Source organism: Columba livia, chromosome 23, assembly GCF_036013475.1.
Source record: "Columba livia isolate bColLiv1 breed racing homer chromosome 23, bColLiv1.pat.W.v2, whole genome shotgun sequence".
Classification (NCBI taxonomy): domain Eukaryota; kingdom Metazoa; phylum Chordata; class Aves; order Columbiformes; family Columbidae; genus Columba; species Columba livia.
The window spans coordinates 2,627,374-2,640,353 of NC_088624.1; the positions used below are offsets into that span (position 1 = coordinate 2,627,374).

The 12,980-nt window shown below is 46.1% G+C and overlaps 1 protein-coding gene across 2 annotated transcripts in view; it reads left to right on the top strand.

Moving 5' to 3' along the window:
• NPEPPS (aminopeptidase puromycin sensitive) overlaps positions 1-12,980 on the top strand; it is a 29,959-nt gene that overhangs the window by 12,798 nt on the left and 4,181 nt on the right. For both annotated transcript variants that reach the window (XM_065039677.1, XM_013368947.3), the window contains exons 3-18: positions 338-415; positions 1,277-1,398; positions 2,299-2,406; positions 2,702-2,902; positions 3,228-3,324; positions 3,430-3,463; positions 6,147-6,261; positions 6,808-6,972; positions 7,909-8,013; positions 8,312-8,372; positions 8,891-9,000; positions 9,523-9,586; positions 9,931-10,070; positions 10,462-10,596; positions 11,418-11,637; positions 12,256-12,398. In XM_065039677.1, the coding sequence (XP_064895749.1) occupies positions 338-415; positions 1,277-1,398; positions 2,299-2,406; positions 2,702-2,902; positions 3,228-3,324; positions 3,430-3,463; positions 6,147-6,261; positions 6,808-6,972; positions 7,909-8,013; positions 8,312-8,372; positions 8,891-9,000; positions 9,523-9,586; positions 9,931-10,070; positions 10,462-10,596; positions 11,418-11,637; positions 12,256-12,398 (1,898 nt within the window). The remainder of the gene's footprint in view (positions 1-337; positions 416-1,276; positions 1,399-2,298; positions 2,407-2,701; positions 2,903-3,227; positions 3,325-3,429; positions 3,464-6,146; positions 6,262-6,807; positions 6,973-7,908; positions 8,014-8,311; positions 8,373-8,890; positions 9,001-9,522; positions 9,587-9,930; positions 10,071-10,461; positions 10,597-11,417; positions 11,638-12,255; positions 12,399-12,980) is intronic.

Below are 12,980 nucleotides of genomic sequence, written 5' to 3' on the forward strand. Positions count from 1 at the left end.
TTGTCATTCGGAATTCCACGTAATGAAGCAGTGGATATAGTGGTACATTTTTCTCTTAGAGTGCATATCGCAGCACTTTGTGCTTTGAGTCTGGGCCGTATGGTCTGATGGAAACGGAGATTGAAGCAAAATAATGTAACATGCAAATCTGACAATGGCTGGCGTTGCTTTGGTTCCTTGCATTTATATAATTCAGGATTATTTGAAGTCTTCATTGATTTGTTCTATAACTCCAGAGTGTTGGCTTCAGCTGGTTTAGTTCATTTTAAATGCTCATGAGCTACAAAAGCATCTCTGGGGCTTGTTTCAAACACTGTGGTCTGTTTTTCTGTTTCAGAGGTACACGCTACAGGGTTCAACTATCAAAACGAGGATGAGAAGGTTACTCTCTCCTTCCCCAGTACTCTCCAGAAAGGTGAGAGCTGTTTCCACACCTTCCTCTTGCCTCAACCGCATGTTTCAGTGTCTGCGCTCGAAGGAGCTGGAGCAGGACAGCTCTGTTCCCTGGAGCTCTGGCTGCAGATGTGCTGCTCCCAAGGCGTCTGTCCACTGCAACTCACTTTGTGAGCCTCTGCAACTGAAAATGTTGTTTCACTAGCGCCCGTGTTTGCTCCTCACTCCAATTATCCACTTGCTATGTGGAGTGAGGCTCAGAAGCTGTTTGTGTTAGATGCTGGTGATGTGTTTTCCTCTCAGCTCCTCGGTTTGAATAAAGCAGTTTTATTTCATCTCGACAAATACAAATACTCTAGGGTGATAACACTTCAGTGTTCCATTGGGTGGGATCTCTGGTCGAGATCAGGTTTCCCCTTTTGTGCTGAGACATCGAGGGCAGAATAAATCCTGAGACTAATAGACTTACAGGCTTGAATGCAGCCAGTACCCCATCTCGGCTTTTGTAATGGATTCCATAGGGTGCTGTTATTACTTAGTAGCCATCCTGTATTTTTGCAAACTTTACTCAAAGGTAAGGATTGTAAGGTCATGTTTCTCAACCTGTCGTGGCGCTGCGTTGTGTTCAGATGAGACGAGCACTGCAGCAGCCTCTCGCCTCCGATCGATGCTCAGACGCTGTGGTGAGTCTGGCTTGGCCTGCACTGATCCGCTGGAGCTTATTTTGTGTAAGGAGAGCGAAGGGTTGGAGGGGGGCTGCCAAAAAATGACGGGTGGAGAGGAGCTGAGGGGCCGTCCGAGTTCAGAAGAGCAGCGGCCCAGACCAAAGAAATGTTCTGTTTGACACATGCAAGTAACAATGTCCCATCTGTTTCTCTTACAGGGACGGGGACGCTAAAGATAGACTTTGTGGGGGAGCTGAATGATAAAATGAAAGGTTTTTACCGAAGTAAATACACCACCCCTACTGGAGACACTCGCTACGCTGCTGTCACTCAGTTTGAGGTACGGGCTGCGTTTCTGTTTTCAGGGGGTGTCGTTCTTAATACAGGATTTATGCTCAGAAGAAAGAAAGACACGGTTTCCTAGCTTTATCTGTACCCTTGGGGTAAATTCCAAAATCCATATTATTTGCTGCTCGCTCCTTATGTGGATGGGTAATACTGACAGCAGCCTTTACATTGTGACTTGAAGGTCAGTGAATTCCGGATTTGGCAAATTCCCCAGCCGAGGATGATGCTGATGTGTGACGCATTGTATATGTACAATAGCTGCAATGTTTAAGAACAACTGTTTCTTTAGATTTGATCGTACACCTCCATATAACTTTCCTCTGTGGGGTATATTAATTTTTTAACAGGACACTGACTTTATCTCAGTATCTTAACCACATCCAAATTGTGAGCTGGATTCTGTCGCTGGTGTTATATAAACCCTGGACGCAATGACAGGATTTTATACCATATTGTAATTTCGTAGTTATCTGCCTGGTTACATCAAATCCCTGAGCACTCACCTCACAGAAACAGGACGTTTCTTTGGGGCAGTCTGCCGACAGAATATAAATAGGTGGTCTTGTGCATCTGGGCTGTGAACGCCTGGGTGCCCTCTGCTCTCACATGACTGAGCTTTGCTCCTCTCATGACTCTGCTAAATTTTGCTCAGATTGTAGAATTCCATCAGAGCACAAAGCGCTTTTCAGCTGCAGCTTTTTAAACCGAGAGTGAAATAAGTTACCACAGTATGAATAAAACACTCTACTGCAGAGGTTGAGAGCGTCAATGAAGAGACTCTACACCAGTGACCGCCCATCATTCGCCCCATTTCTTACCTGTAATTTTTTGTGTGTGTTTTATTGCCACAATCTCTTGTGATTTATTTATTTAATGCTCTTATTTCCTCCAGGCTACTGATGCTCGCAGAGCTTTCCCTTGCTGGGATGAGCCTGCGATTAAGGCGACGTTTGATATTTCTTTGGTGGTTCCTAAAGACAGAGTAGCTTTGTCAAACATGGTAAGTTCTTGATGTTCAAGTTGGGATGCGGGTAACACACTTTGGACAGCAGCTGATAGCTGGTGTGCTCAGCTGCTGTTGCAGTAATTGAATATCACTTAAATATTATAAAAGCATACCTCCATTTAGAATGGGGTGCTTTAATTAGGAGGGCAACCGCATTACGGTCTCTATAAAATCATAAAAGTTGTCCTTTCGTTTTAGATGCGTGACTCACCGTGATGAAATAATCGGGTGTATTGTGTAACGTGGTTTCACTTCCATGAAACTAACTGCTCCCCTTTCATTTTGGAAGAACGTCATTGACCGGAAGCCGTACCCGGACGACGAGAACCTGGTGGAGGTGAAGTTTGCTCGCACGCCCGTCATGTCGACGTACCTCGTGGCGTTTGTGGTGGGAGAATACGACTTCGTGGAGGCCAGATCCCTGGACGGCGTCCTGGTGCGCGTTTACACGCCGGTGGGCAAAGCGGAACAAGGAAAGTTTGCGCTAGAGGTAAATGCGCTCAGGGCTTGGAGACGCCAGGCTTGGTACTAAGCAGAATTTCAGTTGTGGATAAACTAACGTGTACAATGCCAAAACCATGGGGTTTAATTCCGTTTCGGTGATGTAGATTTGGTCCGAAGATGCTGAGAAGCACCAGCGGGCGGGCTGGGAGCAAAAGGGGGTGGGAGTTTTCCAACTCGTTGTGCTCTGGGAGCTGGAAATGGGGCTTCTGGAAGAAAACTTCTGTACGCTGCTTTTTAGGCTACTTTCAGTCATCAGTTTGCGAGTTTTCCTAATTGTTCCCAGGTAACGTTTCTCCTCTTGTTTCTTACAGGTTGCTGCTAAAACTCTGCCTTTTTATAAGGATTACTTCAATGTTCCTTACCCTCTTCCTAAAATTGATCTCATAGCTATTGCAGACTTTGCTGCTGGTAAAGTAACTCGCTTTATTGATGACCTGTATTTTATTTGAATTTTAAACATTTAGGAAGAGGTGTGTATCAATATCAATAAACCTTTGTATTTATTTTATAAAGGTGCCATGGAGAACTGGGGCCTTGTTACTTATAGGTATGCTGTTAAAATACTGTCTTTCCCCCCTCTTTGTTCACTAATTCTTGGAAGTAAGCAGATTAGTTTTAGGGAGGTATCATCCCAAATAAGGCTGAGCAACTACCTTCAACTCCTGCTTGGGTTTGGATGATTTTGACTCCCGCAGCAGCGTGTGTTGTTGCACAGGTCTCGGGAAGGCAAGAACGAGCCGTTAGCGCCGCGTCCCGGGGCGGGAGGTGTTGAAGGGTCTGGCAGCGCTGCCTGTTCTGCACGAGAACTTTCCTGGCCGCTTTTTCCCCTGTAAAAGCTCCGTAATCGCTGCCACAGCTGGGAGAGTTTCATATTTTATGTCGTAGGCAAGTTGGTAAATTTAGCAACCACAGTATAACCATGTGGATATGAGTAAAGCAAAAAAGATTAACTTGCCTTCCTTTTCAGTTTTATTTTTTGTTGTTCATCCGATCAAGCTTTTGCACTTTTGCTTGATATTATTACATTATCGGCGCTCACTGATTTTCCGTCATTTTGTACGATATTGGTCTTGTAAGCTTTGGACTTCAAATCCCGAAATACTTTGAATTTCTTCTGCTGAACTTTTAATTTGGCCTTACAAATTTGACATGGAAATTCCAGTTTAAAATCTTCATGTTTGCCTATCGCAATTCTGGTGGAATCTGATATTTTACTCCCTGTGGGGCAAAAAAACCAAAAAGTCCTGAATGAGTAGAATTTTTGGAAACCTTTCTGAATTGTGCTGTTGATTTGTCCCCCCTTGTGCTCAGTTTGGCACATTTGCCTTATCCCTTTGGGGACAGATTTGGGCACCGTCTCTGCTTTGAGGTGCAGGTTTTGCCCCTTGGAGTTGCCTCGGTCCAGCAGTTCTTTCTGTGACTGATCCGCCAAGCCCTGGAGTGTTCGTAGGTTGTGCGTGTGAGTGCTTGTGCAAGCGTGTGAGTGCTTGTGCAAGCGTGAGTGCGCGTGAGTGCTTGTGCAAGCGTGTACACGCGTGTGCGCGCGAGTGCTTGTGCGTGTGCGTGAGTGCTTGTGCAAGCGTGTACACGTGTGTGCGCGCGAGTGCTTGTGCGTGTGCGTGAGTGCTTGTGCAAGCGTGTACGTGCGTTTGTGTGCTCGCGAGCGCTTGTGCAAGCGTGTACGTGCGAGTGCTTGTGCGCGAGTGCTTGTGCGAGCGTGAGTGCGCGCGAGTGCTTGTGCGAGCGTGAGTGCGCGTGCTTGGGCGCGCGAGTGCTTGTGCAAGAGTGAGTGCGCGCGAGTGCTTGTGCAAGCGTGTACACGCGTGTGCGCGCGAGTGCTTGTGCAAGCGTGTACGCGTGAGTGCTTGTGCGCGCGAGCGCTTGTGGAAGCGTGTACACGCGCAAGCGCTTGTGCAAGCATGTGCGCACGAGCGCTTGTGCGTGCTCGTGAGTGCTTGTGCAAGCGTGTACGCGCAAGTGCTTGTGCGTGAAGTGCTTGTGCAAGCGTGAGTGCGCGTGAGCGCTGGTGCAAGTGTGTACACACGTGTGCGCGCGAGTGCTTGTGCGTGTGTGTGAGTGCTTGTGCAAGCGTGTACGTGCGTGTGCGTGCTCGCGAGTGCTTGTGCACGTGAGTGTTTGTGCAAGCGTGAGTGCGCTTGAGTGCTTGTGCAAGCGTGTACACGCGTGTGCACGCGAGTGCTTGTGCGTGCGCGAGAGTGCTTGTGCAAGCGTGTACGTGCGTGTGCGTGCTTGCGAGTGCTTGTGCATGAGTGCTTGTGCGTGCGCGCGAGTGCTTGTGCAAGCATGTACATGCTCATGACTGCTTGTGCAAGTGTGTACGCGCGAGTGCTTGTGCGTGCGTGCTTGTGCAAGCGTGAGTGCACATGCTTGGGCGCGCGAGTGCTTGTGCAAGAGTGAGTGTGCGTGAGTGCTTGTGCAAGCGTGAGTGCGCGTGCTTGGGCGCGCGAGTGCTTGTGCAAGCGTGTACACGCGTGTGCGCGCGAGTGCTTGTGCAAGCGTGTACACGCGTGTGCGCGCGAGTGCTTGTGCAAGCGTGTACACACGTGTGCGCGCGAGTGCTTGTGCAAGCATGTGCGTGTGCGCGCAAGTGCTTGTGCAAGCGTGTATGTGTGCACGAGTGCATGTGAGTGCTTGTGCAAGCGTGCGAGTGCTTGCGCAAGCGTGTACACCCGTGTGCATGTGTGCGAGTGCTTGTGCAAGCGTGTACACGCGTGTGCGAGTGCTTGTGCAAGCATGTACACCCGTGTGCATGTGTGCGAGTGCTTGTGCAAGCATGTACACCCGTGTGCATGTGTGCGAGTGCGTGTGCAAGCGTGTACACGCGTGTGCGAGTGCTTGTGCAAGCGTGTACACGCGTAGAGAACCTTGTGCGTGTGCAATGACGAGTGGAACGTGGCTGGTTGTGCGAGAGCAGTTAGAATTAAGGTTCCTAGATCCTGTAGCCGAGCTATTTTATAACTAAGGATGCACTTTCTCGTTCCTGCCTGCCTTTCTGCACTTTTCTTGCATGCCCTGAGGAGTTCTTGCTCCAAAGCGTTCCAACAGCTGTGGAACTTACCAAAATAATGGCTAAACTGAAACAGCTGCTTTGTTTTTTCAGTTGTATTGACCACTTTTTAGCTTGCTTAGGTAATTTAACCTTCTTTTGCTTGCATTTTTTCCCTAGGCACGTACCACTCTGTTCAGTTCTCTTTCTCTCTTGAATACAGGGAGACCGCGTTGCTCATTGACCCCAAAAATTCCTGTTCTTCCTCTCGCCAGTGGGTTGCTCTGGTTGTGGGACATGAACTTGCCCATCAGTGGTTCGGAAACCTTGTGACCATGGTATCTAATAATTACATTTTCTTTGATGTGTGCTTCGTATCATCTGTTATTTCATGTGTTCCCTTTATAGCAGACATGCTATACTTAAAATTAAAAAGCATTTAAATAGTGCTTTATTACCACTTTCTTCTTTACCAGCGTGTTCTTTAGAAGCATCCCTAGATCTTCTCTGTACAATCATAGAATCGCTTAGGTTGGAAAAGATCTTTGAGATACGTGATGTTCAGTTGTTTGAACATTGTCCTGGTCAGAGCTGGAGGTTATTTTGGCTCGTCAGGTTCCTTTGAAGCAGTAATCCGCTGTTTCCAATCCGGGTCGGCACGATCCGTCGGGTTTTCATACCGAGCAGACGTATCACTGCACATTATTCTAGTCTGACAGCTGAAAAGTTGCTCAGTAGTAACTCACACAAATTAATTGGGATATACAGGGGAAGCAGCTATCTGAATGTACTAAACTAAGCCAGTAGCAGCTTACTTTAGCTGCTTATTCCTGGTTAAATGAAGCTGTTGGAATGTTGTTTGATTCTGTGTGTTGTCTCCCCAGGAATGGTGGACCCACCTGTGGCTGAACGAAGGCTTTGCCTCCTGGATCGAGTACCTGTGTGTGGATCACTGCTTCCCCGAGTACGACATCTGGACCCAGTTTGTTTCTGCCGATTACACGCGAGCCCAAGAGCTTGATGCCTTAGACAACAGTCACCCTATTGAAGTGAGTTATCACAGTCACAGTATCACAGTATGTTTGGGATTGGAAGGGACCTCAAAAGCTCATCCAGTCCAATCCCCCTGCTGGAGCAGGAACGCCCAGGTGAGGTTACACAGGAAGGTGTCCAGGCGGGTTTTGAATGTCTCCAGAGAAGGAGACTCCACAACCCCCTGGGCAGCCTGTTCAGTGCTCTGTTACCCTCACTGAGAAGAAGTTTCTTCTCAAATTTAAGCGGAACCTCTTGTGTTCCAGCTTGAACCCATTGCCCCTTGTCCTATCATTGTTTGCCACCGAGAAGAGCCTGGCTCCATCCTCATGGCACTCACCCTTTATACATTTATAAACATTAATGAGGTTCCCCCTTAGTCTCCTCTTCTCCAAACTAAAGAGCCCCAGCTCCCTCAGCCTTTCTTCATAAGGGAGGTGCTCCACTCCCAAGAGTTCTGTCTCTGCTGTTGATTCTCTCCCTTTTTTTGCCTTGTCAGCTCTGCATAAGCTTTTTTCCTATTAAGGAAAAAGGGAACTTTGCAGTCATTCACAATGCAAAGGAAAATCTAAGGTTCCATTTCCCGAGTATTTATTGTTCCCTGTCCCAGAATTAAACAACTTCCACTGATTCTTTTTGTTTTGTTTAGTTGGTTTTTTTTGCTTTTGGGTAAGTGTTGAACCAAAGGACTGAAGCGAGATCCCCGAGTCTATTTGATTAAATAGCAAAAGCTTCATTAAAGTATTTTTAACCTATAAACCAATTCTAACCCAGCCATACATGACCAAGTTTAATTGACTAGGTGCAGAGATTCCACTAATACAATTTAGTGATGGATATGCATGTGCTTTCTTCAGTGGGAAAAGTCAATTCCTTAAACACTAGAACAAGCCAAATCAAAATCTTCTGGCATTTAAAGTTGTTCTCACTGTTAATTATCCCGTTTACCACAGGTTAGTGTTGGCCATCCCTCCGAAGTAGATGAAATATTCGATGCTATTTCTTACAGCAAGGGTGCATCTGTGATCCGAATGCTACACGACTACATTGGTGACGAGGTAAAATGGTTGTTGTTAGAAAGCCAAACGTAGATTATAAAATCTTTTTTTCCAGCTAAAAATACTGTTTTTAAAAAATAATTAAACCTGTGTTTTCTATATTTTGAAAACTCTTCTCCAATTTGGGCTCTGTTTGAATTCACCTGAAATAAGATAGTGGGAAAATACGAAGGGAGTCCCAGTTGTACATACTGATCCTAAGGTGTCTTGGCTGGTTTTTGAACATAAACGCAGCGCAGAGGGAGGATAGAAAGGACTCGGTTCTGGTGCCATTACAGATTCCATTGTGTGTTCCCAGGACTTTCGGAAAGGAATGAATTTGTATTTAACGAAGTTCCAGCAGAAGAACGCCGCTACAGGTAACTGCTGGTTACGTGCTTGAGAAGATTGATTCCTGAAGACAAATCTTTTCGCGCTAAAGCGGGTGTCTGACAGCTCACAGCACTTTCTTTACTCGAGCCCTTTTTCTGCATCGGACAGAAATGTGCATCGTGCTCTACCCGCCACAACCAGCCCATGTTCACCCAGCTCTTTTGGCTTATTACATGAAAAATCAAGGGAAAACATTCTTCTGCTTACCATGAATATTTAATGCTCGTATTTATTATACTTTATCACTATGTGCATCGATTGCATTTTTTTAGTAGCAAAGAGGCTTTCTCCTCTCTCTTCCCCACGAGTGGTTTAAATAATTTATTTTTAAATTGCCTGCCGTATGTTACAATTCAATAAAAACACCACCCAAAATGTGAAGGGCGAAGCGGAATAATAATAATGATAATAATAATAATAGAGGCTCCCACCCCCCAGTGCCCATGGAGGGTGTTTAGCAGTGTCGCACGTGTCCCGCTCCTCCTCACTCCGTTTTGTTCCGCAGAGGATCTCTGGGAGAGCCTGGAAAAAGCCAGCGGGAAACCCATCGCTGCTGTGATGAACACGTGGACCAAACAGATGGGATTTCCGCTCATTTACGTGGAAGCCGAACAGGTAAATATAACTCTATGTTCTTCAGCACTTTGGAGCAAAAATTCTGCCTTTCGCTGTGTTTTAGGATCAAGTTTAGTAGTATCTCCTCATTTAAGAAATAATTTGGGATCAGGAGGCCGTACAGGGGAGTTGTTTGGTGACAAATCTGTGGAGGGAGGGGAATTGCAGCTCGCTCGAGGAACCTGCTGCAAGGACTATGGAATTCTTTGCTGTTTGCTGGGGGAATCTCTGCCCTGGCCGCACGTTTGGCTGCTCGCTGGGGTTTAACCGTGTTTATTCTACAGGACGGCAGGGCCAGGATTGCTGGCTGGAAGCTGAAGTCAGACAACAAACATAAATGAGAAACAGGGCATGTATGTTTTAACAGTGCTAAATGCGTTGGAATGATTCTCGAGGTAGCTGCTCTTTCCAGAACAGATTACAAGTTACTCTATTTAACAAAGGGCATGTGAATGTGTATGATACACAGAAGCTGAGATCGGATCTTCTGATAATTCCTTATTATTCCTTTGTTTCTCTCAGCAAGAAGATGACAAAGTGTTGAAGTTAGTCCAGAAGAAGTTCTGTGCCAGCGGACCATATACTGGTAAGATGAGCACAGGAGCCGGGTGTTCTTTGCTTTTCACGCCAATGGCAACAATTTGGAGAGGTGAAATCACTGCAGGGCACCAGGAGCTCCGCGTGCATTCAGGGCTTGAAGTATTCATTAAAACTTTAGAAAATCCACGGTTGTGTCTTCTTGCATGTGTGGTTTCCATGTCCTCCTTGCATTTTTAACTCGTTTCCCTTCAGATTTGTGCCTTTTTAGGTTTAAATATAAGTAACCTTGCTTAAACCGATGCTGCAACTTGTCCTAGCGTCAGGCAGAGTTTCTCAGTGCTGTGCATGTAGGTTTTTTTCCTTAGGCCTTTTTGGTGTTTCTTCTCTTAGGGGAGGATTTCCCCATGTGGATGGTGCCCATAAGTATTTGTACAAGTGACGACCCCACCTGTGCCAAAATGCAAATATTGATGGACAAACCAGAGCTCACCTTGGTTTTGAAAGACGTCAAACCAGACCAGTGGGTGAAGGTGAGTTCTCACAAAGGGAATAACTTCAGTTGTCACCGTCATGTCCCCTTGTATTTCATTTTCCTCTTCTCTTCCCACCCCTAGAACCTTCAGTCTCCTGCATTTAATCTTCTCAGTGCACAACTACCCTTAATTCAGCACAGTTTCCTTGCTCCTGGTTTTAACTGTAGCCTCTGTTTCTTTAGATCAGCTCTCTCGTTTCTTAGTCATCATTTCTTCTTTGAAATCTTAAGTCTTTCTTCCTTACCTACGATTTCTGTTATTTAAATGATAGCGACTGACTTCTCTGAGCTATGACGCTTTGAGAAATTTCTAGTGGTTCAAAAATTGTTTTAAAAAATGGTTCTTTGTTCTTTACTCTTAATTCTTTTCCTCTTCTGGTCCATTTCAGTTAAACCTTGGCACAGTAGGGTTCTACCGTACCCAGTACAGCCCGGACATGCTGGAGAGTTTAATACCAGCGATCAAAGACCTCTCCCTACCGCCCGTGGACAGGCTGGGCCTGCAGAACGATCTCTTCTCTCTGGTAAGCGACGCTTTGCTCTCCGTCTAACAGCGAGAGCTACAAAAACTGCAGAAATCCATGTCTGAAGAGCCACCCCCAGTTTCTCGAGGCCAAAGTGCCGTTGGGGTTACCACATACAGCCATGAGCCTGGCAAGTTCTAACTTGTATGATAAGATTTAAACCCTATAGAAGCGATCTGGCTATAATTCCCATTGCACTGTTTTCTGTAGGGGTGCTTTTTTTACCAATTGTTTGAGAACTTCCTTCTAACTCATCAAAATAAGGATATTCTGATGATCCCCTCAATGACTTTATCAAATACTTTCAGCACCAAGCGTAGAACTGTCTTCGTGATGCCGTGAAGCAGTTAATGTGAAGTTTTCCTGGCAGAGGTGGAAAGGCAGTTCTTCTTGTATTAATTCATGGCAAGCAGGAAGCACAAATCACTTTTGCAGTTTTTACACTCTCAATTTAATGAAGAGCAAAAATGAAATCTCTAAATCTTTAGAGTTTTTAGCTAGAATAAGTTCGGTGGGTGTCGTATCTGGCTGAGAATAACTCTGGGGTTTTGCTTTTTCTTGCCAACGTTGCTGCAACTCTGTGAAGTCATTTAATTTCCTTGTCTGTCTTCTTGTTTGCAAAATGTGTTTATAATTATAGAGAAGTGTCCTTGTAAAGCACACGGCCCAGGTGCTTCCACTGCTGTTAACTCACCTCAGCAGAACCCCGACCGAAAATAAGGTGCAAGATGAACTGGGAAGACTAAAATAACACGATGAGCTATTAAACATCTTTAATTCTGTTTGGAAGGAAGATTAATCTGTGTCTTTTCCTCTCTCAGGCCCGAGCTGGAATCATTAGCACTGTAGAGGTTCTAAAGGTCATGGAAGCTTTTGTGAACGAGCCCAATTACACGGTGTGGAGCGACCTGAGCTGTAACCTGGGCATCCTCTCCACCCTCCTGTCCCACACCGACTTCTATGAGGAAATCCAGGTGTTCGTGAAAGATGTCTTTTCACCCATAGGGGAGAGACTGGGATGGGACCCCAAACCTGGAGAGGGTAGGAAACTTCTGCTGTGAACTCCAGTAGTGGTTTTGAACAACTCGTGTAAATAAACCATCACGATTTTGGGAAAGGGGAGAGAAGGGAGGAAGAGGAATCTGAAGGAGGCATTCAGGGGTGTTTCTGTATTGAAAAACAGACAGTCCCAAATCCCCAAAACAACCCTCTATGGAACACAAGATAAAATGGTAAAATTGTCCCTAGCTGGTCACTGATTGATAAAAATTCTCTGCTCTAGCTCTGCGCCTGTTGGAGTGCACGAAACTTATTAGACTGCAGGGATGGAAAGCCATGGATGTGCGTGTTTACTTGTCCTACTCAGCCCTGTTATAGATGCGAATGGTTAATATTACTGACCCAGCTCAGGTCACAGGCCTGGCCTGTTGTGTTTGGGCCAGAATCATCTTCTGACCCTCCTGCCTTAAAAATAATCAACGTATTCTCCAGTTGGCACCAAGGAGAGTGGGAAAAGGCCTCGTTTCTTTAGATATCCTCAAACACGTGGAAGGATCGTTACACAGCTCTTCCCTGATCACTCTGACTGGAAGAACGCTTCATTTAATTGCTGAACTGTGTCTCCAAATAGTTGTATTTTTCCTCCTGCTCACTTTTCAGGTCACCTAGATGCCCTTCTGAGAGGTCTGGTCTTGGGCAAACTGGGCAAAGCTGGGCACAAGGCAACGCTAGAGGAAGCCCGACGCCGATTTAAGGATCACGTGGAAGGAAAACACATTCTGTCAGCCGACCTGAGGAGTCCTGTAGGTTGCTGGGAATGTCGGTTCTAAAAGACTGTCCCCACTTGCTTATTGTAATTGCGAGAATAGGGAAGGTAGAGGAAACCAGTGTGGAGCTGTGAGGACAACTGGTTTTGGCAGAGATGGTGTGGGCTTGGATAAGTCCAGTTATGAAGAAAATTATACTGGGGAGTGTGATACAAACATCCCTGTGCTTCCTGAATCAAGTGAGCCTCATCTGCCATGGCCAATACTTCATCAGAACTAATTAGCTCGGCTGTATCCACGTTAACTGTCACAGTCCAGCTCTGGATTGTGCTGCTTTTTTGGGTTCGAAGACAATATTGAAGGTGCAGTGCTGGACCTGAGCTGACTCCTCATCCCCATCCACCCGTGACCAGCCCACGTGCTCCAGGTTTCAAAGCTCTGGTGAAGTTCAGGGACCAGGGAGGAGCACAACATCCGGGTGGATGCGATGCACTCACTGCCTACATGTTGTGGGGTACAGAGATTTCTTGGTCTGGCGTTTTGCTGTGGTCGAAATTACCCAAGTTATGCTGAAGTTGAGGAAGAGGTAAAGGAGTTGGTGCATGTTTAAAATCCAGT